This window comes from Limanda limanda, chromosome 20 (assembly GCF_963576545.1).
Source record: "Limanda limanda chromosome 20, fLimLim1.1, whole genome shotgun sequence".
Lineage (NCBI taxonomy): Eukaryota > Metazoa > Chordata > Actinopteri > Pleuronectiformes > Pleuronectidae > Limanda > Limanda limanda.
Genome location: NC_083655.1, coordinates 20,194,103 through 20,220,980, shown reverse-complemented (window position 1 = coordinate 20,220,980; position 26,878 = coordinate 20,194,103). Strand labels below are relative to the sequence as shown.

At 40.8% G+C, this 26,878-nt stretch overlaps 1 protein-coding gene across 1 annotated transcript; it reads left to right on the top strand.

The window, feature by feature from the left end:
* lancl2 (LanC lantibiotic synthetase component C-like 2 (bacterial)) lies at positions 1–25,792 on the top strand. The gene is made up of 9 exons (XM_061093789.1): positions 1–165; positions 2,288–2,405; positions 2,519–2,726; positions 4,015–4,162; positions 11,452–11,598; positions 12,185–12,367; positions 14,735–14,911; positions 15,892–15,964; positions 22,372–25,792. Exons 1-9 carry the CDS (start codon positions 1–3, stop codon positions 22,446–22,448), a joined length of 1,296 nt encoding a protein of 431 aa, XP_060949772.1. The 3' UTR covers positions 22,449–25,792.
* The last annotated feature ends 1,086 nt before the right edge of the window (positions 25,793–26,878 follow it).

The window sequence follows — 26,878 nt, the reverse complement described above, 5'->3', positions numbered from 1 at the left end:
ATGGGAGAGAACGTGTCCAAGCGGCTGAAGCTCATCACGTCTTCGGAGGCGGAGATGGAGGAGCGCTCGTTTCCAAACCGCTTCCCTGACTGGGACCAGCGGGCCGTCACCTCCAACTCAGAAGCGGAGGTAGACTACAATGATCCGTTTGACGAAGAGGGAAAGGTGAGAGCTTTTGTTTCCCACCATGTTTGTTTTGAAAGAACATCTTGCTAACAGACACAGCAGCTAGCTGGGTAACACACCTGCACTTGTGGCGTCACTTCCAAAACTTGTCTTTGATAGTTTTTTCAGTGATGATTAACATAGAAGTACATATGTTAAAAGTGACATGTGAAGGTACTGGTGGCCTTGTGGGATAAACTGTACTGACTTTAACACACGTCCATACTAAATGCAACACAGGACAGCTGATGCTACACACACAGTGTATGTTGCTGTGAGCTGTCTGGTTTCAGTGTGTCATAGTGAAGTGTGTCCTCAGCACCACAGAGCTCACTGGAATCTGGTGACATTTGGTTTACAGCAACCAATTTAAGACTTCACGTGTCATTGTTGAGAACTATTGTTGTACATGGGAAACTTGGAAACATCACTGTCAGCACATTAAAGGTCCCATCCCATTAAGTCACCACAGTTTAAATCCAGTTCCTCTGTGCTGATTGTTCATTTGCCCCTTGTTATTATCCCAAAACAATATCATCTTTTTATTTCTGTCTCTTCTCCTCCTGTAAAGTATCATGGCCTCCTGCACTCAGGGCTTCTCTCATTCTGCTTCCAATGATTGAAGCTCTCTGGAATTTGTATCTTCCCTCCTGTGACTATACATCCTGACAGTTAGTGTACAGGGACCTAGGCTGTCCAATTCATCAGGTAAATCCACAGGCACGGGCCAAGGTGGTGGCGAGAATTCCTCCACGACAGAAACCAGGCTGTCACCATGACTTTCCATGTTGAGCTGATGGTTACTGCTAACTCGCAAACATTCAGCACTTTTGGCTTCAGTAAACACCAATAAATATAGGTGACAATTCTGCAGTTTAAGGACTGCATTTCAAAGACCCTACTTTTTATGGTAATTTTATGTAACCACGTATGCGAGACGTTGAATTTGTAGTTTCCCTAAACTGATACTGTAAAAATGAGTGATTTTCAGTATTTGTGCAGTCATAGTTGTCTTAAACTCAAATCCATCAGTCATTGTCATAAATTAAGGAACAACACCGTTTGATAGTTAGCAAAAATCTGTTTGTTATTCATACCAAGGTGCAGATGGGGGACTTTTAATTTGTATTTTATTTAACTATATACAGTATGTGTAACTGAATTACAGTATGGGTGTTTCATGGAATCTCAATTATCAGACTTAAAATCATATCAATAAACAATTTCCCCTCACCTTTTAATACAACTATGTCAATTTCAAGGGACATGGTAATTTTTACATTGCATACTCTGTGTTAATATTATATGTTGAAAAACCAAAAACACATTTTTAACATGGTAAAGCACTGTCTGACCTATGCTGTTAAGTCTGTAAAGGGTAAATAGAGCCTTGTGGAAAATTACCTTATTAACACAGTGTGTTTCCCCAAAATTCTTATGATGAATGGGTTTGGGTCATAAAATACCTGTAACCATTAAACTTCCCATGACTTACATCCACAATGGACAAACACAACAGCAGGCTTTAGACCCCCAAGGCAAATGTAAAGTTGCAGCTTGTTGATTCGCTCCGGGGCGGCTGTGGCTGAGGGGTAGAGTGGTCGTCCTCCAACCTCAAGGTCGGCGGTTCGATCCCCAGTCTGAACCATCTGCATGCCGAAGTGTCCTTGGGCAAGATGCTGAACCCATAGAATAACAAAGTGCTGCAAGTAGATGCACTGTATGAATGTGTGTGTGAATGGGTGAATGTGAAACTGTACTGTAAAGCGCTTTGAGTGGTCTTCATCAGACTAGAAAAGCGCTATATAAATACAAATCCATTTACCATTTACCATTTGATTCACTGAAGCTTTTGAGATGAAAATCTTCTTCATTTCTTCGTTATTCGATTGAGTCATGAGAAGCGCAGTATGGGGAGGTTGTAGGTGTAATCTGTGCAGGTGTCATTAGTTTTTAGTTAATGCTCTGCCTCTGACACTCTCACGCTAGCCTTTTTCACAGAAAGTATTTTGACATGTGAGATTAGGAAACAGACAAACTGCAGTTGATTGTTATTATTATTCATTAATTGTAATTGATTGCTTGTGCTGCTGTTTCTAAATATGCTCTCTGTCCTCCTTAGGTGAATGCAGCATTCCAGAATAAGGTCCAGAATAAGATCAAAGATCTCCTCCAGCAGATGGAGGAGGGCCTGAAGACTGCTGACCCACATGACTTCTCCACCTACACTGGCTGGACAGGTCTGTCACCAGCACCGTGAAACTGTGTTGAAATGCCAGTTCTATATGTAAGGATCAATCTAGGACTTATCCCCAGTTTAATGGCTACAGCACATCTATTCTTTTTACAACAGGTATTGCCTTGCTGTACCTGCAGCTGCATCGGGTTTCCCAGGAGGCCTCCCACCTGCAGAGGGCACTTGACTATGTGAAGAGGGCCATGAGGATCCTGAATAGCCGCAAAGTAACGTTCCTGTGTGGCGATGCAGGGCCACTGGCAGTCGGCGCGGTGGTCCACCACAAACTCAACAACACTGCTGACAGCAAAGACTGCCTCTCTCGGTGAGTGGCTTCCACTGTGGATGCTGGTTGGGATCTGATCATACACTGTGTATAAAAATGCACTTGGATTTCAGGTCTAGAAAGTGAGGCCAATGCGGTCAGTAAGTTTCTGTAGTTTCTTCAGTTTCAAGTCTTTTTTAAAGTTTTGCAAGATGTTCATGATGTTAAGTTCCCATTTTGAGTAAAATAGAAGATAAAGGATCGTATGCATTGAGGCATGGATACCGTCTGACTGACTGCCGTCCAATTGGTGAAGGTTTCAGGCATAGGTGGGCGTGCAGTTTCATCGAGGTCTCTGTTCATGTGCTTTAAAGTCATAACCTGGATAAAACATGGATGCTGTGAACAAAATGTGTTGTATTTGTGTGTTAAGAGCATTCAGACGACACATTTACACATCCTTTTCCAGTATTTGCATGATAAAGAAAGCAAAGAAAAATGATCAAGTGTGACGGGCATATAAATAATTTACAGGAGACCTATTTTGCTGTTTCAGTCTTTCCCAGTCCTCTAGTGGATGGTATGTGTTTTTTGAGAATTTATATGTTGTGCATTGCTCAAAATCCCAAAGTCCGCAGCAGAGAGAGCTCTTCTCTTCCACAGTAATCACTTTTTTGGGGGCTGCTGAAACGCCTTATCTAAGATTTGTCTAATACTTCCGCTGCACATTTTCGTCAAAACGCGGGTCATTAAGCTGGGCAGAGATGAGGGAGGAGGAGAGAACAGCGTTTGCTGTGAGAAAAATTGAGATTTTGGGGTTTTGTTGGAAAATCTAAACGCTACTCAGTACAAACAAGCTAAAGTCTCCCGGTGTACAGGGGGCTGTGGAATGGTTTTTTTAAACATTGTGTTGTGTTTAGTTGAAGTGACGTCTGTTCACAGCTTCCTTTCATCCTGACGTACCTGAACTCATCACCACAAACTCTTGACATTGTGTCACTGCTTTTTCTATTTCAAATCTTTGCGTCTGTTGCGTCTTAGAAGCATCATCACCCCCACTCTCACTCGCGGGGAATCCAGCAGGTTAATTCCCTGTTGTGTTCTCACAACGACCTCCTGGATTTCTCCGGACTTTTTACTAGGAAGTCAGGCAGATCAAATCTGTAGAAACTGCAGAGCGTCTCACTCCTTCATCTCGGTTCACACATGCTCCTTCTCTGTAGAAAATATGGAGGATTTGCGGAGGCCAGTGCATATCTGAAAGCAGATTTTGTGTACTTTAAACCATATTGTTGCGTATTAAATGGCAGCCTCATCCCTATCAGTGATTCTTGTTTGTTCCTGTCAGACTCCTCCAGCTGCAGAGGTCAGTGCTGAGTCCAGACTCTGAGATGCCAGACGAGCTGTTGTACGGCCGGGCCGGCTACCTCTATGCTCTGCTCTACATCAACAAAGAGATCGGAGCTGACACGGTGGATGAGAGCACCATTACAAAAGTAAGACACCACATATTTATGCATTTTTTCAATTCCTTTTATGTTGGCTTTGGTCTGTTTTTAGTCCAAGTAACACAGTGCCCGTGGAAGGATGTGGTATGGTTCGGTGATCCAGAACTTACAACAATGAGTACATGCAATTTGGTGCAGCTCGATTGAATTTGGGGACTGCATTCTAGTTTACTGGAGATATCTTGAGATATGAACTCTAGTTTACAAACAAAGCCAGAGCTCATGTTCTGCTGTTCTTAGGGTTTTTAAATGAGCCTATATAATGATCTGCTCAAACAAATTTACAGAGTAGCCGACACTTATTATATATTATGAATATTCAGTCAGTCAGTCCATCCTGACTTGGCTGGCCTACTTATTCTCAGACACCGACTCAGCTGATATAACTATCCATCAGTTTAAACATTTAGTCTGTGTCCATGGGTCAAATCTTTTTTATTTTTGAAGCAACTGCCACAATGTCAACACTGATTACCAGATAATGATTAATCATTTTATTTATTGAGTAAAATCATCATAGTTGTGTGTATTTATCCTATTCAGGTCATTTAGATTCTGCTCACTCTCTTCCTCTATCTCTCCTCTGCTCGTGCGGCCACACGCCTGCACAAATTGATGGTTGTTGGGTAGATGTGGCCGATTGGGGAATTTTTGCATATAAGGTGCTGTTGCAGTCCTAATACAGTTTGGATTATTTATTTGGAGGCAGGTTTAGGCTGCAGTTGACAGATGTGGATATGATTTATTAATGAAGGACGTGTGATCATTTTGGAGCTGAATTAGGACTGTTCAATTTACTGTTAAGATTAGCCTGCATATTGTAGGGAAATCACTGTTGTATTTATTCTGTGCATAAATCTTTGCTTATTTATAGACAGGACCAAGCCTATAACTGAGCTGTCATTGTTGTAGCTTTTCTTAATCTTGTTGAAAGGTTCCCTCTGAAACTGGGGAATGAAGAACAGAATTTCTTGCCTTTTGTCGATGAGTAATTTTTCATGTCAGAAAATGCTGTATTGTTTTTCAAATTGAGTCACATAACCTATTTGAAAAGAGTTCCATTCATTCTTTCAGGGTAGGAAATCAATCAGGACAAAGGTACCTGGATTGAAAATGTGCATAGAAAGCATCCTCAGATAATTAAGTCATTTTTCTCAGTGAGGGTGCCGTAATAACCATCTGCTCTCACTGAGCGGGGAAAAGAGTGAACAAGTACACGCACATGTACACACACACACATGCACACGTACACACACACACAGAGGGAGAGGGAGAGAAAGGGACACAAGAGTGGATATTAATCCCTGTACTCACTACTCCTTTCCTCATGATGCACTCACACATACACACACGGCAGAAACAGCAGGACCAGCTGTCATTATTGGAAAAGTACCTGGCCAAACACCCGAACTGTTCGTGCATGCATGGACAAACACTGACATTGATTTCCTGGGCCTTACTTTATCCTTACCATACCTTCTCTTCTTCTAGACTGTGAAAGAATAACGCACACACACACACAAAGGGACAGAAGGGCTAAAAGAGTAGGTAGCAGTGTAGTCTTAAAGGCTCAAGATTTTGAGCCTTTAAAGCTCCATGTTGCCTGTAGTACTGCACTCTTGTTCATTTCTTTTGTCCACAGCAGCAATCTGAAAGCTTTATGGTCTTTTGTCTCGTATCATGGTGTTGTTCTCTGTGATGCTCTGTGAGACATTTTCTTCCTTTGTCAACATTCTTGCTAATGTTTGTTTCATTATCTTACTCTTCTTCAGGGTGTTGTATGTGTGTGTCTGTCTGTTTCCCCGACATAGTTGGGTGCTCAGGCTGGTTATTTGCACTGGATTTTCTTCTCTGACTGACAGCTTGCAGAGTAGGTAGTGTCACTCAGTGCTGAAAAGTAGGTTTAAGGAGTCTGCCTTTTACCATCAGCAGATTGTCTGTTGTTTGGCTTCCTGCAGAGGCTGTATATCAGATTCGTCACATCACTACAATATGAGACAAAGACAAAACTAGCCTTTGTCTTCTGCAGCACCAACCCAAAGTCAGTTATCTCATGGGAAACATGCCTCATGACTCTGTCTTGCTGTTTCAGTATAACACATAATTGATCGAAATTTTTTTACTGTTTATTAAGTGTTTTTCATTTTCTGCTCATACCACAACATTATCTCAGGAGCAATAATCAAACTTAACATTTTTAAAAAGAAATAATAATGTGACATTCATCATGATAATTATTGATATCTCAACTGATATAAAAATATGTTTATCGAAACATTCATCAGTTAAATACACCTTTTGAGATGTCCTGCTCAGGACCAAATAGTTGGACAGATGACAAGCAACAACATTTATTTGTCCCCCTGCTTCCAGACTGAGGCACACAGTCCATTAATACCGCTTAGTAATTTATTCAGTATATATTTTGTGTTTGCTTCGGGCTAGAAGAGCATGTGGAACAGCATTTCGGTGGTGAGACAGACGATGTTGAGAACTGTGACTGTCAGTCAGACTTGTGTGGAATCTGATTAGAGGGCAGCTTTATTTCAAACAAGTGAAGTTACAAACCATAAAAATTTATAAAAATCAGCTGAGTTGAATTAGACCAACATCGACCTATTACTCAAACTAAACTGTAGAAGTATGAGGTCACTTACCAGCAGCACTCCAGCTCTAGCTGATGTCAGCAACTCAGCATATACTGACAGCACTGACGCACTATGAGTCTAAGACTCTGTCGCTCCTGTCATCAGTTTGGATTTTGTCCTGACTCTGTTCCCTTTACAAGCAAATAAATAGCCTTAACACTTGATTCAGTTAGTTATATTTATTCTGATAGGCCAGTTGTGTATAGACAGATCCACCTCAAACCTCTTGGTGCTAAATCCCACCCGCTCTGGTTGGTTTCCAGTGATTAATTAGCACAGTAAACAGATTAAGTTCCCCTGAATTAAATTTCCTCCCTTTCTGAGAGACGGCTGATTGCTTATTGAGGTGTGTGTTTGTCTGTGTGTGTTTCTCTCACAGTCTACACAGCACACGTTGTGAATAATTAGTTGTAGGGAAAAAGAAGGGAGCATTTGAGGTGAACAGATTGAAGTATAGACGTAAAGGAGTGAAGGAATTTGTCAATGAACAAGCTGGTCATTAATCTGCTTTGTCATGACGGACGAATTGCAGCTGCACCTACACTATTTGACAAATTAAACTGCTGACTCAGAACCCCCAGCCCCTACACCCCCACATGAATATACATGCAGTGCACACTGTATATAAACCAAACACTAGAGTAAGGTAACAATCTCGACAGAAACCTGGATGAAGGTTTATTAAAAACATCCGCGACACAACTCTAAAATGTGACAATTAAACCAGCAACCAACCAAACAGAAACCCCCTGTCTGGTCCCCAATCCAAGAACAACGGTCCTTTTTCACTGCATTCATTTTGAGATGATATAGATGACACATACCTTTTTGTTTTAGTAATCATACAAATTATAATTGGTCATTTATGTGATTTAGTAAAACCTGTGTTTACCAACTGCATCATGTCAAAATTGCTGCTGTGATTAAAGTTGTTGGATTAGTGAGCTGTGTCTCAATTCGGGGGCCACTTCCTTCGGAGGCTGGATTTGTAGATTGATTAAATCACAGCAGCGCCACTAAACTGTTAATTTGATGGATCAGACAAATGCAGCCGACAAATGTGCAACGGACGCTTCACCAGGTGGACCTGGCTCAACATATCCCATGATTCATTGCGCTTCTGACACGAATGACAAAATGTTTTTCAAAGAGGTAATGGCGGCAGCAAGAGGCGAAAAACTTTAAAAGAATATTTTATTTAAATGTTAATACTCAACAGAACAGCTCTTTTCAACATTTGTATTCAACAGTATATTTCCTCTGTAGCTCTATGACGGCTATAAAGGTGGGACAAGCTGGTGAAGCAATAGGAAGACCAGACCGTCACATGTTGGTTCGACCAAATCAGTCTACACACACAGTCTTTGACACAACCTTTCTAAACCTGTACCCAAACAGAGACAGAAGAACTTCTTCTTTATTTACTTAAATATGAAGCATTTACTTCCTGGGCTGAATTTAGGCGTTGTGCCCCACAGGTTACATCCACTAGATGTAGTAAAAAGGGTGAAAAGAAAAAAAGTACTGAAGGCTAATTTATTCTGCCCTTATGTATGTCCATTTCAAACAATGTAACCGTTATTGCACACAAACTTCTGTGCATCCTTGCGTTGGCATGGTTGGAAAGTTATATATCCACTAGAGGGCAGGGCAGCGTTGACAGTTTCTGACCACAACAAACATTTAGAAGGAGGAGGAGGTTGTTGTAATGTACCGTAATTGCTGAAATTTCTTCCCCGGTGCACACAATGTTCAAATTGCCATGCATAGTTGGTAGCGCTACACATACCTCTGCTCATTCATGTCAAATGTTGGTCTGTTCAGAAGAGATGACTACGTTGGTCCATGGTAGTGGTCCTTGTAGCTGCGGTTCTATGAGCCGTCATTTGTAGTTGCTGGGGTATGTTGTTGTGATTGTTCCACACAGTCCAAATAATTCCAACCAAAACACAGTAAATGGATTTGTATTTATATAGCGCCACTCGCCACTCAAAGCGCTTTACAGTACAGTTTCACATTCACCCATTCACACACACATTCATACAGTGCATCTTCTTGCAGCACTTTGTTAATCTATGGGGGGCTATTGAGGGTTCAGCATCTTGCCCAATGACACTTCGGCATGCAGATGGTTCAGACTGGGGATCGAACCGCCGACCTTCAGGTTGGAGGACGACCACTCTAGCCCTCAACCACAGCTGCCAGTATTCAACGATGTCCTGTCAATCAGCTTCAGAATCTTGGGTCCAGATTTTTGGCCTTTCACACATGCACAACACAGTGGTAGATTCCCTGCTCAGACCTTTTCACAACAGCACCAGATTTTCCGCAGGGTTCAGGTGATGGTTGCTGCAGCAGACAGAAGCAGCAAGTCACATTTTCACTTTTTTTACAGCACATTGACACTTGTATCGGCTTCTATCACCAGAAGCTCTGTCTCAGTGTCTTCTACGTGTATGGCTGTGCTTTTCCAACTGCTTAAAAGCATCATCAGCCCCCACTCACTTGCCGGGAATTCTGTGGGGGATCTCCTGCTGTGCTCGTCTCTTCCAGAGTTTCTGCAGACTTTATACTGGGGTGCCAGGCAGGGAAAGTCTGCAGAAACTCACCAGGCTCTCACTCTGACATCAGCGCTTACACATACACGTCCTCCGGAGATCAGTGCATGTCTGAAAGCAGCTCAAGTGTTCAAGTAATACATTACATATGGTGACCCTACTGTGGCATAAACACAAAATAAAACAAAAAGAAAAACATCTATTATGTCTCAAACATTGACCCCAAAACATATATTTGATCAGTGAGCTTATATTAAGCCCTCAGAGAAAATTATATTGATCTCTGGCTCCTCTTTGTAGCTGATCTCTTTTACATTCTCAGCTCATTGCTCCTCTCAGGGCTTGCTTGATCTTTTCATAATGGAACCACTGATGCATGTGTAGTGGTCTCAAATTAGGGTCAAGAATGTTTAGAACTTGAACATGAATGTTCACAAATAATTGAATGAATAAAATACAAAGATTTGCGACACAAACTGCATTTATATAATATCATGTTCAAAGTTTAAACATTCCTTTTACAGTGCAAATACTTACATTCACTTAAAAGCTATCCTAACCTGTCTTTCCTTAATGTTCAGCAAGCCCTCTGTACACAGGTAAATGTATTATGGGCAAAATGCATATAATTCCACGTTTCCCAAAATGTTGATTAGAGGATCTGAGAGACCTGCTGCAGTGTACATCAGAACAGCAGCATATATCTTATGTACACTGCTTCCTGACCAAAGCACAGTTTTAAAACATCTCCATACTGTATATTGTGATTGTAAAAACTGTTAGGGCAGAAAAATATCTGACATCACACGTCTGGCCTAACAATGCTTGTGTCGCAGTTGCACCAGTGAGTCAGATACAACGTGACAACCACACACTGTGGACATCACAACACCAACAACAGCCTCCTTCTGTTTGCCCAGCTAACCGCACCAGTAGAGCCAATAATGCGGCAGTGTTGCTACGAGTGATGTGTGAAACAACACCTAGTAAATCCAGTTTGGAAGGCAGCACCAAGGCCTCAATCAGTTCCGTTAGTTGGGCAGAGAGAAGGACACTGTTGTTGCTGCAGCGATGAGTTACTGCGACACAATCTTTCTCTCAATAGGGTTTAGTTAATATGAATATAGTAGGAGGTGTTGGTTAAATGTATTTTCTGAGAAGTTTTTAATACAGATAATCAACAAGAGGCATCAAATCAAGACACCAGGGGAGGGTAGTGTTTTTTCATTCACAGGAAGTTTGGTCGGAGTTAATATCTCAAACTGTATTAATGCCATTTTATAATGATGTCATCATAAAACTAAAGTGGATTACTACACTATATGACAACATTTTCAAACTTCTCAATGAATGTAATTCCCACCATAAGATCATAAATTATATATTTGTTCATATACATAAGCTATAGATTGTACACAGAAATGAGTAAAAGAGAAGATCTGCATGTGAGGGAAATTTACTTAAAACAACTTGTGCGTATGCACACAGCTGCAGCTGAAACTGAGGTCTGGTTGTTTGTGTGGATGGTAAAAACTTTATGGGCGATTGCACAAGAGGGAGAGACCTAAAGAGCACAAGACAGCTCTCCAAGGAATCAGTGGAGTTAAACACTGACTTGTGTTATAATGAGAAGTGTAAATTCTTTGGTTCATTATGGAACTGTGCCAGGACAACTTAGACTATGGCGGAAAGCCACATCTAGACAATTTATAGGAAACACTATCATATGATGGGGAATCATTTTCTGATCTATGTAATCTTCAGTGTCTTTTTATTTTGAATTAATCCGATCCAAAATTTAATCACATACCCTCCCATGTAACATCCCCAGAAGGTTTGGAGACCTTCACACACACACACACACACACACACACACACACACACACATAACACACGCAACACACACACACACAGACATCATAATCATGCTTAATTACATATTCATACAAAGTTAAACTTCAATATTGGATTTCTGTGGATTTTCTACAGGTTGAACAAACTGGTGTTCTGTCAGGTTATATTCAGACCAGTGACTTTCCCTAACAAACCCTCCTCTCTCTCCAAATTCCAGGTGGTGACAGCCATTTTGGAATCGGGGAAGACCATGTCAGCAGATCAAAAGAAGACAGAACGCTGTCCCCTGCTCTATGAATGGCACAAAAAGCAGTACATCGGTGCTGCTCATGGCCTGGCAGGAATCTATTACACACTCATGCAGGTAAGTGACAGGAAGTGGCTGAATGGGCCGACTGCCTGGTGGAAGGATGGTTGTTTCTGCTGTCTGAACAGCGCAATTTTAAAGACATTGTCACGCAGCTCAGATAAAAGTCTGGCCAATCTCCAGTTGCTAATAAAAATTATTTATTATAAAAGGTTTTTTAATGGGCACAAATCTGGAGGAGTTGTTGCTGAAACTGAATTTTTTTTGTTTAATAGTTATAATGACAAAGCATGAGTAATACTAAATCGAAAAATTTCTACAAAGAGATAAATGACATGATAGAATTTAAATGTAGCTTAACGGCTATTCCACACCCATCATGCCGTTGTAAAGTGCTCTGCCTGATTGATACTCTTAATATGTGTCACTCAGTTTTGTAACTATATCATCAGTCTCTACAATCTTTATCATTTGCTCAAGTCTCTTAACCAGATTTTTACTCTCCTGTTCTGACTCAGTCCAGCCTCAAACTGCTTTAACGTGATAAAGATCAAAAGAACGAATCCCATCATGTTGTCCAAATAGGATGATAGAATAGAATTGACCAATTAGTAATCTCCCCTCTCTCTTCGTCCAATCTAAGCCAGAAGCAAAGGTCCCAGCAGACATCCTATCTGAGTTGGTGCGTCCCAGCATTGACTACGTCCGCCACAAGAAGTTTCGCTCGGGGAACTTCCCCTCCTCCCTGAGCAACGAGAGCGACCGCCTGGTCCACTGGTGTCACGGAGCACCTGGGGTCGTCCACATGCTCATCATGGCTCATAAGGTGAGACAGGTTTACGGTTTGTAGTGTGTGGTTCACATCACACGGCATATATCTGAACTCGTGCACATGAACAACGCTGGCATGGCTCTGTACTAAATGGACAGTGTTTGAAGTCACCGACATGTTGAAATGTGTAGAATGATTTTTGATTATTTTATGACGCACAGACATTATCTTGTCATCGGTGTAAGTGACGACAGTTTATTACAAAGCTACGTGTGACTGACTGACAACACCAACTCTCTCTCATTTCAATATCCTGGCTGCATGCTGACAAACACAAGTTTGTACTTCCATCTTAGTGAGGACACTCACACTAGCCCCTTACCCTAACCCTAACCATCATAACTAAATGTTTAACCCTTCCCTAAACCTAATTCTAACCCTTATCCTTAAACGGAGTCTTAACCCTTAATCAGCACATTGAAAAAGTGAGGACCTCACTCTGTAGGGGCTATGCCTGGAATTGTCCTCACAAATATATCAGTACAGGAACACACACACAGCAGAAAGGCTTTGCAGGCTACTTTGTTCTCTTCTTGGCAGCTACGCAGCCACTTGGCATCTATTATGCTGCTATTCTAAGGTTTCTCATTCCTCTCACTAATGCGGAGGCTCTTTGATAAAACACAGAGGAACACACAGTGGAAGACACTCTGACTTATTACTGTCTCACTATGAACAATTCTGACATTTCTTGCTGCAGGAGGAGCTTTTTAGTGGCTGCATTTATTTTATCAATGGAAGGTTTCACATTTGCTGTAGCAACTGTATATTCTATGTACAGTGCTCAGTAATGTGTTGTGTAATTTGTTTGGTATTTATTTTGTTAAATATTTATAATATTTATGGTTAACCTGTAGAATATTAAGCCTAGTTACATTTCTTACACCAGGGGTGTCCAAACTTTTTGTCCAGAGGGCCACCTACAGAAAAAAATACGAAGGACTGGGCCACTCACGCCACCACGCCCCCCTGCCCTGGAGCGGACTGTTGACAGTGTGACTCAACCGCGTCACTCAGGGCGGGGGGGCGTGGCGGCGTTCTGAGGGACAGCTGGCAAGTCAGCAAAGCAATTCACCGCCAGAACACTAGGTGGAGTAACGTTTTTTGTCGAAGACGACCTTAGAGACACCTTCTTTGTGTGTGGCAGTCGTCATCGACTGTTTATTACTTAATTACTTTTTCTGGAGGACAAATTTGTCCCTGATCTTTCTACACAGTTTCGTACACTCGTCAACCTGCAAGCCAACGTTAGCCGAGATCTCCTTCCAGGAATTGCAGGCCATCTGCGTGTCCTTGTATTCCGTCAATGACGGGTTATACAAGTGATCATACTTTCAGATCTCTTCTGCCAAAAGCTCTTCTATTTGGTCCATATTTGTTCTTCTAAATCTTCTGTTGATTCTGCCGGTATTATGGGGCATGAAACCGGAAATATGACTCCGGAAAGGATGTAATTAGTGGACCAATCACAGCGTTTCGGGCTGCGTGAGGCTTGCGTAGCTTTGTCGTATAGTTACAAAAATTGGGCAATGCTCGCAACCACGCAAGAAGGGGTACGCAAGGGTACAAACCCGGACAACAAGAATCAAGAAAGTACAATTTCTTCAAACATAAAGGAAAACAAAGTGCTATAAGTAAGTGCCATTTAAGTGCTACTGAGTTAAAAAAATTTTTTTAATTTTAATTAAATTAAAAATGGATGGCGGGCCGCAGTTGGCCCGCAAGCTGTAGCTTGGACACCCCTGTCTTACACAAACACAAATACACACAATGGTTTCACAGCTGACTGTGCATTTCAGACATTAGACTTGGTTTTATCAAGGGAACTGTCGGCAGAGCTCAGAGATAGAATCTTGTCAGGGAAAGACAAAATAAAACTTCTACTGCATTGAAAATTAGTATTTGATATTGAACTTTCTGTCAGCTAGTGGAATAGTACATTTTAAGCACCAACTCTGTCCACATCTTCTCAATAGTCAGATCTGACAACCCTCATGCTTTGAGGTCAAGACTCATCCAACTGACACAGACCTCATGATCTTGTGCCACACATAACTTTTCTCTCACTAACTTTTTATTGTGACCTGCTGAGCATGAGCTGAGCAGACCCTTTAAATTGAATGATTATATTCTTTAGGTGGCAGTGATGCAACTAATGGTGCCTAACCTGCTATTAACCAAGAAGTAGAAAGTGGACAGTTAGAGGAGCAAAAATGGTCATTTTTTCAGTGTTATGAATTTGTCAGGTCTGTCAGTGTAAAGTCTTATTTACATCATTTCATGCCACGATCATGTATGGTTGGTTGTTACAAACTGCTTCTCTGTCCCTGGTTTTATTCGTCTTCATATGTGTCTGTCTAGATCTTCAAAGAGGAGAAGTACTTGAAGGAAGCTGCAGAATGTGCAGAGGTGATCTGGCATCGCGGCCTGCTCAGAAAAGGCTACGGCATCTGTCACGGCACCGCGGGCAACGGCTACACCTTCCTTACTCTATACAAGATCACCAAGGACAAGAAATACCTGTACCGGGCCTGCAGGGTAAGACAAAGCATCAGCCTACATACTGTATGTGGAGCTTAACACAGGAAAAAAACAGTCTTCTTAATGCTGATTCTTTGATTTTAGATATGAAAGGGATAACTTGATAATATCCGATGTTGGATCAGCATTGTTTAATTAATATCCAAATGTGTTTCACATGAAAGTAATGTGGGAGAAAATTGAGTTGATCATTCTTATGGACAAGGGCGATGGTCCAAAAAATGAATATATGTTCTAACCTTAAATCTAGCTTTTGATTTATGATGATCTGATTCCAAACATTAAAAAAAGGTTAAATAGAAGACAAACTTAAGATTTTAGACATTAGATTTAGATATTTTCAATTTCTGTACCAGTTCATCAATTTATTATTGAATCTACTGCATGTAGATAATGTAGGTGCTTGTTTCCGACAAAGATGGATAATTTTGATCTTTTCCTTTTTCAAATTAGCCAATAGTTGCATTAGTGTATTATGCCAAATCAGTTGAAGTACTCTGAAGAAGTTATATTCAATATCAATTAACAGTTGAGATAATAGTAAAGGTATATGGTAACTTACTAAGAAGATACAAAAATTCTAAGATGCATATTTTGTTTGTTAAAAGCCTCATAACCTGCTGATATTATTATTCTACAAAGCAGTATTATTTCATGCTTGTTTGATGGGACTAGCTGCCTTCACACGAGTGAAGTGTCAAATTAATGATGTCTGTGATGAAACAGCAGAAACGCATTAAGGACTACATTTTCCTCACCATTAGTTACTCATAGCCTTAATGGTCTACATACTATTACTTGATATTTTTCGTACAAGTCCATCTCCCCAAATCTCATCAGTGGGGCAGATGTGGTGCTGTGGATGTGCTTTTGTCAGCAATAATTTAATGAGGTAATTTTTTTGATGTATAATGTTCCTCCTATTTTTCTAACACATAAAGATGAATGTCTATAAACATGTTATTACATTTCTTTAGTTTGCTGAGTGGTGTTTGGACTATGGCACCCACGGCTGTCGCATTCCAGACAGACCTTACTCTCTTTTTGAAGGTAAGAAATCGTTATTATTATTATTTAACTATTATTCAAACCTCATCTTTGTAATCAGTGTTATAGCAGACCTGTTGTTTGTGTTGCAGATATTTAGTCTCTTGTCCATTCAAGGCCAATTATACAGCAGACTGATAGTAAGGGCATTTTAGCAGATATTTGACCAATCTGGGAAGTAAATCCTTACCAAGAAATTTCTTCACAATTGTGTTTAGGAAGGTGTGTAATATCATGTCTTAAAATGTTGAAATTCAACTCCCGTGGGAAACCTCCTAAAAAATTGCTCAAAGTTGGGGTACCTGTAACCGATTTTTGAAAAATCGAAAATGTTAAATTTGGCTTTAAGTAACTTGTGAGGGGTCAAACTAGGGGTTTTTCATGATTCTGAGTTGATTGCAAGCATTAGTTTTTCACCAAAACCACTCCTTAGTGCAAAAACAGCCACCCCCACTTTTCCCACTCACTGCATTTTCTGCCATTATTCATGAATAAAGGGTTCCAAACCCCCCCCCCCCCCCCCCCCCCCGCCTCCCCAAAAACAATAAAAAATAAAAAATAACCCAGTTAACACCATGAAAAATTCTATCTTTTTTGTATTTGTCTAAAGAAATAGCCTCATGGAAAGGTAATAATTGTCAGGGCAGCATTAGTTTTTCACCAAAACTGCTCCTTAGTGGAAAAACAGACATTTTAATTTGAAAAGTAGCGTTATTCGTTTATTTCAGTATCTTGCATAATACTGATCCACTCTGCCACACGCTTCATGTGTCAATGTCTGAGTCTTCTCCAAACTGAACATCATCATGAACACAATTCTTGCACGTAATGCCTTTGCAAACTCCACATGCCGAGATACACTTGACACCATTCTTTTTGCAGCTGCACCGGCGGTCGCTGCAATCTCCATTGCAATTGCAGGGGGTCTAGTGTTGGAACTGGCTCATATCCCTGAACACCTAGTGTCCACCCGTAGTCACTAGGGTCCAAAGACATGCTCTTAAGAAGGATCCAGTCCCGGGTTTGTATATATGCAAGGAGAGAGTGCTGTGCAGCTCCACCCTCTGTTGGAGACAGGGTTAGGTTAGGGTTAGGGTTAAAACTTTTAAAGGTTTCCTTGTAAGCAGGCAAAGTTTCGAGTTGCTTCATGAGTTGACAGTACAGCCGTGCCCCCTTGGCGTATTGGTGATGCCCCGCATCTGCAAAGATGTCTAGCATCCTGGTGCCCATTGTGGTCTGCAAGCCACTGCAAGAAGTGAAGATTCTTCCATTCACCAACAGAAAACAGACTGTAATAAACACCATCACATTTCTTCCCATCGCTGAGCTCTCCTCCTTTGTAACACAAGACCAGCCACTCCTCACTCCGGGCGATACACTCTGGGCAGCAGGGTGGGTGATCAAAGCACAGGATCCTGATTTATCACAGTCCAACTGGAATGGCTGGATGAAACGTATCCATGCAGATGATGCCAAGCAGAGCACGCTGATCAACTTCCTCCCAGTCATCGAAGGTGACCCTAATGACCACAACACCATCTTCACCGCTCTCAAAGAGTGCATGCGGCTCTCTGAAGACAAAGTCACTATAGTGACGTTCAATCTCCTAATCTGGCTCAAAGCTGTGGACATCATAAACCAGGCAAATCTACCCATCATTCCACGGTTGGGTGGATTTCACCTGCTGAAGTCCTAACTTGGATCCTTGGGTAATATCATGGAGGATTCTGGACTACTAGAGCTGATCCAGCTGATCTATCCAGGGAGTACGACAGCCAACCACATCCTGGATGGAGGATGTTTTGACAAGGCAATCCGTGCTCACCTCCTAATTGATGCAGCCATCTATCAGCACATCATGAAACATGCCTTCACTGAGGAGGAGCTTGGTGAAATGAGGACCTTGATGGAGAAGGTAGCTGATGGGAAAATGGGAGCCAGACACACAGATCCAGTTGTTATAGTGTTTGAACAGGGGTTTGAAGAAATCTTTAAAAGACTTGCCAAAGGAGGAAGAACACCTCTGGGTGCAGTACCACTACATGGTAGATGTAATCAAGATCTTCATCAGAACTGAATGGCTTGCAGACCACAATGGGCACCTGTCCTGCATTGTCACCAGGATGCTAGACATCTTTGCAGCTGCGGGGCATCACCAATACGCCAAGTGGGCACGGCTGTACTGTCAACTCATGAAGCAACTCGAAACTTTGCCTGCTTACAAGGAAACCTTTAAAAGTTTTAACCCTAACCCTAACCTAACCCTAACCCTGTCTCCAACAGAGGGTGCAGCTGCACAGCACTCTGCAAGATACTGAAATAAACGAATAACGCTACTTTTAAAAATTCAAATGTCTGTTTTTCCACAAGGGAGCAGTTTTGGTGAAAAACTAATGCTGCCCTGACAATTATTACCTTTCCATAAGGCTATTGCTTTAAACCAGGGGTCTTTAACGTTTTTCAGGCCAAGGAACCCCAAACAGATGGAGAGATGGAGCAGGGACCCCCTACTATATATATTGTATAAAATTGTGTTTTATATTAAATTGGGCCTAGTGCCATGTATAAACATAACTACCCTGATATTGTGCATTCAATACTAAGCTATTCAAATAATACACAGGAACATATATTCATGTTTTTAATTTTAACATGTGCAAGGTACAGGGTGGCCATGCCACTGCCATTTATAAACATACAGTGGGTACGGAAAGTATTCAGACCCCTTTACATTTTTCACTCTGTTTCATTGCAGCCATTTGCTAAAATCAAATGATGCATAGAATTAAAACATATAAAAATAAATATTGAAAATAAAATTCAAGTGCAAATGTAAACTTGGGTAAAAAGAAACAAAGGAAAATCTGGCCATTAAGTAGTGCCATTATCTGTACTTGTATACCATTGCACAATAAACAGAACACTATCCAACTCTTAAATATTCAGAACAGTAACAAAATGAAATGTTAAAAATAAATAATATTCAGCTATTCACACTTTGCAATCAAGTGCAAAACACGCAAATGTAAACTTGGGTAAAAAGTAACAAAGGAAGATCTGGCCATTAAGTATAGTGCAAATCTCTGTAAAAGAAACAATCGAAAATTTGACCTTTAAGTAGTGCAATTCTCTGAACCTGTATATTATTGCACAATAAACAGAGCACTATCCAACTCTCAATGTAGCTTAACATGTTGTTCATTCTCAGTGAAAATGATCAATGCATTAATCTATCTATACTGAAATACTCCTCTCATCTAACAATTAAACCAGTGGTTGTAACGTAGGAGGAGAAGCTTTTCAAATCTTTTGTCCGACAGCCTGTTCCTCTTCGGAGAGAAAACAAGTTTGCCCAGGCTGAACAGTCTCTCAACAGGTGCACTAGATGGAGTAGCAGCATTGTAACGTAGTGAAATTTTCTTGATGAGAGAAAATCCACACAGAGAGTTTAAGTTTTGTTCTGAAGATCTAATATAGTCTGCCACCTGGTTTTCTGCTGAAGAGGTGTCCTCATCCTCCTCAAGAGCAAAGAAATCGCTCTCTTTGGCTGAATCTGTGTGATGTGAAGATGTGCTGCTGGTACCTGGCTGTGGTTCTTCATGGACAATTTTACGGCACTCTGCCAGCAAACTTGCCTTAGCCTTATCCTTTAACTCCTGTGACCGCAGCCAGCGAAGTTTGAATTTCCCTGGCTCCTCGCCATTGTCGCTGTCTTGAGCTGTAGTCAGAGCGTGCAGTGAGACAGCGTGAGCAGGGCATCCGCGCGCCCACCCAGCCAATCATCATCGCGTTTGCAACGGTGTCGTCATCCCCACGCCCTGCTCTCTCCACGCAGCTGGGGTGTAATATGACACCGCACGCTTCATTCAACCAAATTGTAGTAACGCGCCACTTTACATTATCAATAACGATAACGGCGTTGTAACGATGACAAAAGTAATTAATTAGATTACTCCGTTACTGAAAAAGAACTCCGTTAGTAACGCCGTTATACTTAAACGCCGTTACTCCCAACACTGCTCCAGAGATGCTCAATTGGGTTTAGGTCAGGGCTCTGGCTGGGCCAGTCAAGAATGGTCACAGAGTTGTTCCGAAGCCACTCCTTTGTTATTTTAGCTGTCTGCTTAGGGTCATTGCCTTGTTGGAAGGTGAACCTTCGGCTCAGTCTGAGGGCCAGCGCACTCTGGAGGAGGTTTTCTTCTAGGATATCTCTGTACTTGGTCGCATTCATCTTTCCTTCAATTGCAACCAGTCGTCCTGTCCCTGCAGCTGAAAAACACCCCCATAGCATGATGCTGCCACCACCATGTTTCACTGTTGGGATTGTATTGGGCAGGTGATGAGCAGTGCCTGGTTTTCTCCACACATACCGCTTAGAATTAACGCCAACAAGTTCATACTTGGTCTCATCAGACCAGAGAATCTTATTTCTCATAATCTGGGAGTCCTTCATGTGTTTTTTGGCAAACTCTATGCGGGCTTTCATATGTCTTGCACTGAGGAGAGGCTTCCGTCGGGCCACTCTGCCATAAAGCCCCGACTGGTGGAGGACTGCAGTGATAGTTGACTTTGTGGAACCGCTCTCACCAAGGCTCTTCTCCCACGATTGCTCAGTTTGGCTGGACAGCCATGCCTAGGAAGAGTTCTGGTCGTCCCAAACTTCTTCCATTTAAGGATTATGTAAGGACTGTACTCTTAGGAACCTTGAGTGCTGCAGAAATTCTTTTGTAACCTTGGCCAGATCTGTGCCTTGCCACAATTCTGTCTGTCTCTTTGGGCAGTTCCTTCGACCTCATGATTCTCATTTGCTCTGACATGCACTGTGAGCTGTAAGGTCTTATATAGACAGGTGTGTGCCTTTCCTAATTAAGTCCAATCAGTTTAATTAAACCCAGCTGGACTCCAATGAAGGAGTAGAACCATCTCAAGGAGGATCAGATGAAATGGACAGCATGTGATTTAAATATGAGTGTCACAGCAAAGGGTCTGAATACTTATGACCATGTGATATTTCAGTTTTTCTTTTTTAATAAATTAGCAAAAATTTCTACTTTTCTGTTTTCTTTCAGTCAAGATGGGGTGCTGAGTGTACATTAATGAGAAATAAAATGAACTTTTTTGATTTTTGCAAATTGCTGCAATGACACAAAGAGTGAAATATTTAAAGGGGTCTGAATACTTTCCGTTCCCACTTTACATCTTGCATACAACACTGAGCTATTCAAGTAATTCACAGATTCATGTTTTTATTTTTAACATACATGTAGAAGAGACAGTGAATCCTCAAGCTATCTGTGCATGGCACACATACTACCACATTAGTGAGATGTCGGACCCTGATGGGTAGCAAACAACTTACCTAATCTTGGATGGATGGAGGTTGTTAGGCAGAGGGTCAAATCAGCCTCACAATATGTTGGATGCATGTTAATGTGTATTGAAAGACATTTAAATTCGTGAAAAAAAAAAAAAAAATTATTTTTTTTTAAAATTGTCTAATCAACCAAAGATTTCGCGACCCCCCTGCAGTACCTCCGCGGACCCCCTAGGGGTCGCGGACCCCCTGTTGAAGACCTCTGCTTTAGACAAATAGAAAAAAGATAGAATTTTTCATGGTGTTAACTGGGTTATTTTTATTTTAATTTTTTATTGTTTTTGGAACCCTTTATTCGTGAATAATGGCTGAAAATGCAGTGAGTGGGAAAAGTGGGGGTGGCTGTTTTTGCACTAAGGAGTGGTTTTGGTGAAAAACTAATGCTTGCAATCAACTCAGAATCATGAAAAACCCCTAGTTTGACCCCTCACAAGTTACTTAAAGTCAAATTTAACATTTTCGATTTTTCAAAAATCGGTTACAGGTACCCCAACTTTGAGCAATTTTTTAGGAGGTTTCCCACGGGAGTTGAATTTCAACATTTTAAGACATGATATTACACACCTTCCTAAACACAATTGTGAAGACATTTCTTGGTAAGGATTTACTTCCCAGATTTTCATATGTTGCCCTCACTATGAGATATTTTGTCTGTGTGAAGGTAGAGTAGACTCCTACCCTGCTACAGCATATATGCTCCTCTGTGTAGAAATAAGTGTAGTGTATTAAGGACCTAAAACACCTACACAAAAATATCACTGTGTGTGAAATGTTTGACTCGTGTGATAAAAGAAACCAGTCAGACTGTAAACAGTGTACGGAGAACAGAAGACAGTCTGGGCCTCAATACCAGCTGTCTACACCAGAATCCCTAAATATTGGCCGTTGCTCCCAGATGCTAATTCATCATCAGGTAATAGCTGATGGACTCTGAGATGACCTGGCACTACAAGCTTTATGTGTTTTTGACTTTATTAGATTGAAATATTACTAGTAAATGTAAACTATGAGTAATCAATGTTTTTTTCCTCCTCAGGTATGGCAGGGGCCATCCACTACCTTTCAGAGATAGCGAGCCCTGAAACTTCCTGTTTCCCTGCCTTTGAACTTTGACCTGGCCACTGACAGGACTGAGGGCGGTGAAGGGGGACAGGAAAAAAATGTTTTACTGAAACACTGAGCAGGGATATATTTGTGTTAAAGCTTTCAACTGTGGTCATCATTGCTTAGTTAACAAACTGGACTGAATGAAGATGAGACTGTAACTGAGCAGAGTGCAAATCAAAGAAGTATCCAGAAAGATGGAGGGAAGATTTTCCTTTTGGACAAAACTACAGGTCGAACCTTTTTTTCGATCCAAGCAAAACAAAAGCAGCAAATGGATCGAACCGGACGGTATGGATTGATAATCCTCCTCTTCAGGATGGGTACCTGCTTCATGTGGGCCTATCATAGGAACTATGCAGGTCCCCTGTCGTCCTCCTGCAGTGTACGGTGTTAAAGTAAAGACATGGACCCCATGAGCCCCCTTCACACCCATTAGATTATTGCCAGGTGGCACAGACACAGAGGAACACACTCTAAGCCCACAGCCTTTAATATCGTTGCACCGAGGCCAAGAATGAGGGTGTGTGTCCGTGTGTGTGTCTGTCCGTGTTTGTGTGTCTGTGTGTGTGTGTGTGTACTTGTAATTTTGTCTTTGTGAGGACCAGTTTGACTGTTAGACCCTACATGGTGAGGACATTTTTGCTTGTCCTCACTGTCTGCCACATAGTTAAACAGCTGTCGGAGGGTTAAAGGAATAGTTCACCAAGAAATTAATATTCACTCTATCTACTCAGCCCTATGCTAATAGGGGGGTGGTTGAAGTGTTTGAGTCCACAAAACACTTTTGAGGTAGTAGCAGTAACAGTGTAGCTTATTAGTGACTTATCTTTAGACGTGATAAAAACAAAAACCTTACATGCCTCCTCTATATTGCTCCTGGGGTGTCATGAGTGACTGGAAGCCCCGACATTCATCTTCGACACGAAACAAGGTAATTTCCACGCTGTTTTAAGCCTAAAAGTGCAACAGAAGTGCCTGAGCAAGTGGACATTAGCATTTTTTGACGCTTTTCGAATGCACCTCGTCGAAAGACATCACCTGTCTTTGTGGGAACATGCTTCCGACACAATTTGCAGTGCACGCTGCTCTGCTTCTTGTTACTGAATTCCTCTGACCCTTCTTCTCAACAATGTCCTCATCTTTGGATTCTTACGCTGTGTCTGTCGGGATGTCTTCTTTAGTTACCCTGGCCCTAGAGTTAGGATAAGAAGCTAGGCATTATTTCAATGAGTGTCCTCAGAAAGATAGAAGTACAAGTCTGTATGTGTAATACTGTGTGTTTTGGTATCTGCCTCTGCATGCTCACTGTTGATGGCTTTTGATCCTTCATATCTCAGTGTCAGTGTGGTGATTTCCTCCTCCTCTTTCTGTATTTGTAGCTGTGCTGTTGCAGTTCTCTGGGTATTTGTCACATTTTGGGAAAGTGGGGAAAACATTTCCCCCATCTTTCATTCTATCGAGAAACCAGCTTTGTGTGGAGATGACTACAAATGAGTTTGAAGGCTGCTGGGTCCCCATGTAAAGAAAGTCAAACATCAACTGTCAGTTTACAACACTGATCATCTGGGGAGGCTATCAGCCTCGCTTACTAACCTTAGCACAGATTCATATATCATTACTTCTTGCGTGTTATTTGCGTACGTGCTGAGTCATGAGCAGATCGTGCACTCACTGTTGTGTCTGTTCCACATTATCCAACAGAGGGCAGTGTGTTTGGTGTCTCTCCTTTAAGGTTTCCAGTGGTGGTGACAACAATTGCTCATATGGTCAAAACTCCCAATTTTCACTGAAGAAGAGAGTATACAAGTCAAACAAACGCATGAAATAAGTTTGATTTAAACTTGCAATATCCAAAATACCTAAATCAAATACAGTTTAACTAAATAAAAACTCATGTTGTGAAGTAGCATGGGCTCTTTGGAGTTCTAAACCACCATTACCATAATTGCATTCAGCTTCTCCCAGTTCAGATTCCTTCAGTGTTCATGGTTCAAGACATTTGAAATAAAAGTAGAACTATAGTTACAAGGTAAAAGGCCTTTGTTTCTATTGATAAAACATCTGCTGAAACCTGGTGACGTAAGCTTCTAGCTTACAGCATGCATTAGAATTAGCTATTGCTTTGGTATTAGTACATTTTGAAATAAATACTTCACTGTTTGGTATTGTTACTCAAGATTTTGGGTACAAAATATTATGACTTGATGGATTTAATTTTTCAGCGAGGAAGAGTCAAAGTTTTCACTTTGTCAGCGTAATTTCACAGGTAAAGGAACAATCTACAAAGTTTTGCAACCATAAGATGCTAATCTTGTTTTCTTTCCCAACTACCCCTCACTTAAGTTCCTTTTCTCACTTCTACTGATCTAATGCACATGAACAGCTGAAGAATCTGACATCTGTTGTGTGCATGTTCTTGGGGCTCTGCTGAAATTGAACTAGACATGGAGGTGTTGAAGTGTATTGGCCTATAACTAATTAGGCCACTAATGAAAGTTTATGAGCGGAGACAGTTATGACCCAACTTAACTCTTGTGTGTATCACACATAGGAACAAGACAGGAGGCAGGGTGTACAGTATGCACAGTCTTATTAATAGTTCAGATTGTTGACTCAAATATATGTTGGTTCTGATCATTACATTAGTGTAACACCACTGGAATATTATGTAAGGCGTTGATTTTTTAATTTATTTTAGTTAGCAGAAATGTTTAGACCCACATCAACAGCCAAAGTAAAGTAAGAATTAATGTATAATTGTATTTTTATATATGTTCGTTTATTTAAACAGATTAAATTAAAGTTTGTGATGAAATTAGGTCATTACTTTTATTATACTGCTTTTTTTTCATCTGCCTCATCAGGCAGTTAAATCGGTTGAGTTTGATCAGGGTTGTGTTATAGCTTTGCCTAAAAGTGACATGGTGCTCTGTGTTTAGATAGTTGCCATGGTTTCAACATGGAGTTGAAATTAAGCTAGTACATAATATCCAATAATTCCGACAGCACATGAATGCACATAATGCCTAATTCTCCTGCATAGATCTTGTCATGAATGTCATTGCATGAGGATAATGTGACATGTCAAACCATGTCGGTGTTTCTAGGTTCCCTGGTCCAGTTCAGTGGGTTTGATGGTGAATCGTGTCCTGTTCCCAGCAGAAGGGGGCATCAGTGGAGATGTGTTCAGTGTTTGACCTTTGCCCCAGTCTATGTATTTGATTTGAGCCTTGTTGTCATGATTTGAATGTGTATGTTTCTTTAGTCTTCATTAAGCTTGTTTGTCTTAATTGTTCTTATTGCTTTCTTTTTGGCTCAGACAGTGGGGAATAAAATGAATAGAGCACGTGTCCCACTCATGTCTTGATTTATTTGTATTATTTCACCGGAAATGTATGAAGACGATCATGTGTGGTCATCCGTTTCTTTAGACTTTTAAGTTGGAGGACGACCACTCTATCGCCACAGCCGCCAAAAATAGCAAACTAGTTCAGCAAATGTATTTAGAATTAAACTGAGGAACTTGCAGTCAATTTATTAATATTTTTGCTTTGGGATGAATAAACAACATCAAGTTCAATCAGTCGGTATTACATTTTATCAGAAGTCAAGTTTATTTACATATTTCACAATGTATAATGATATTATAAATTGAAATGCTCAAAGGAGGGAGGACACAGGGTCAAGATGCTTTTGCAATTGCAGAATCTGTTGCATAGTTTGACATGATCAAACGAAATATACATTTTCTAATATTATGCTATGTGTGAATTCCAATATTAAACAGCCTGAGACCGGAAGAGACTCTGTTGCTGCCGGGGCCAAAAATGATTGTTACAGAGTCCAAACAGGCTTGGCTGTTCTCAAAAGCTGTTCCAACCACATCTGGTGCCACAGGGGGATTCCACCGGAGGACAGGCTGCAGCTATTTAAATGTAGGACAACCTGGTGGGAAAACGTACACATTAGAGACTGTATTTAAGTTCCTGACAGAATTTAATTTAGATAAAGTGCTGATAACCAGGTGGAAATTAGTTTTCCAAAATCTAAATGCAAAATATAACAATTAGCCAGATGACTGTGCACTTAAATTTGCCATTGATATTTCTGGTTCTCACAGAATTAATTTTTAATCTAGTTGTGCCATAGATTTTTTTTTAATCTTTTTCTATTTACTTCAATAGATTCAATGCCAAATCAATTCAAATTTGTAGCATCTCATAAATGTATGGAAAGACTTGGAAAGTCACTGACTTGGTATCTCATGAATGATTCATAATCATGAGAAACATTCAGAATCTATGTGATAGTACGTAAATGATGATAAAACATTGTTTCTCATAATTATTAGACACCATAGTTTTAGGTACCAAGTCAAAAAGAGAATACATTTGAAGTAAGTATTAAAGGTTTTATTTTGTTTTGGCAGAATTGAT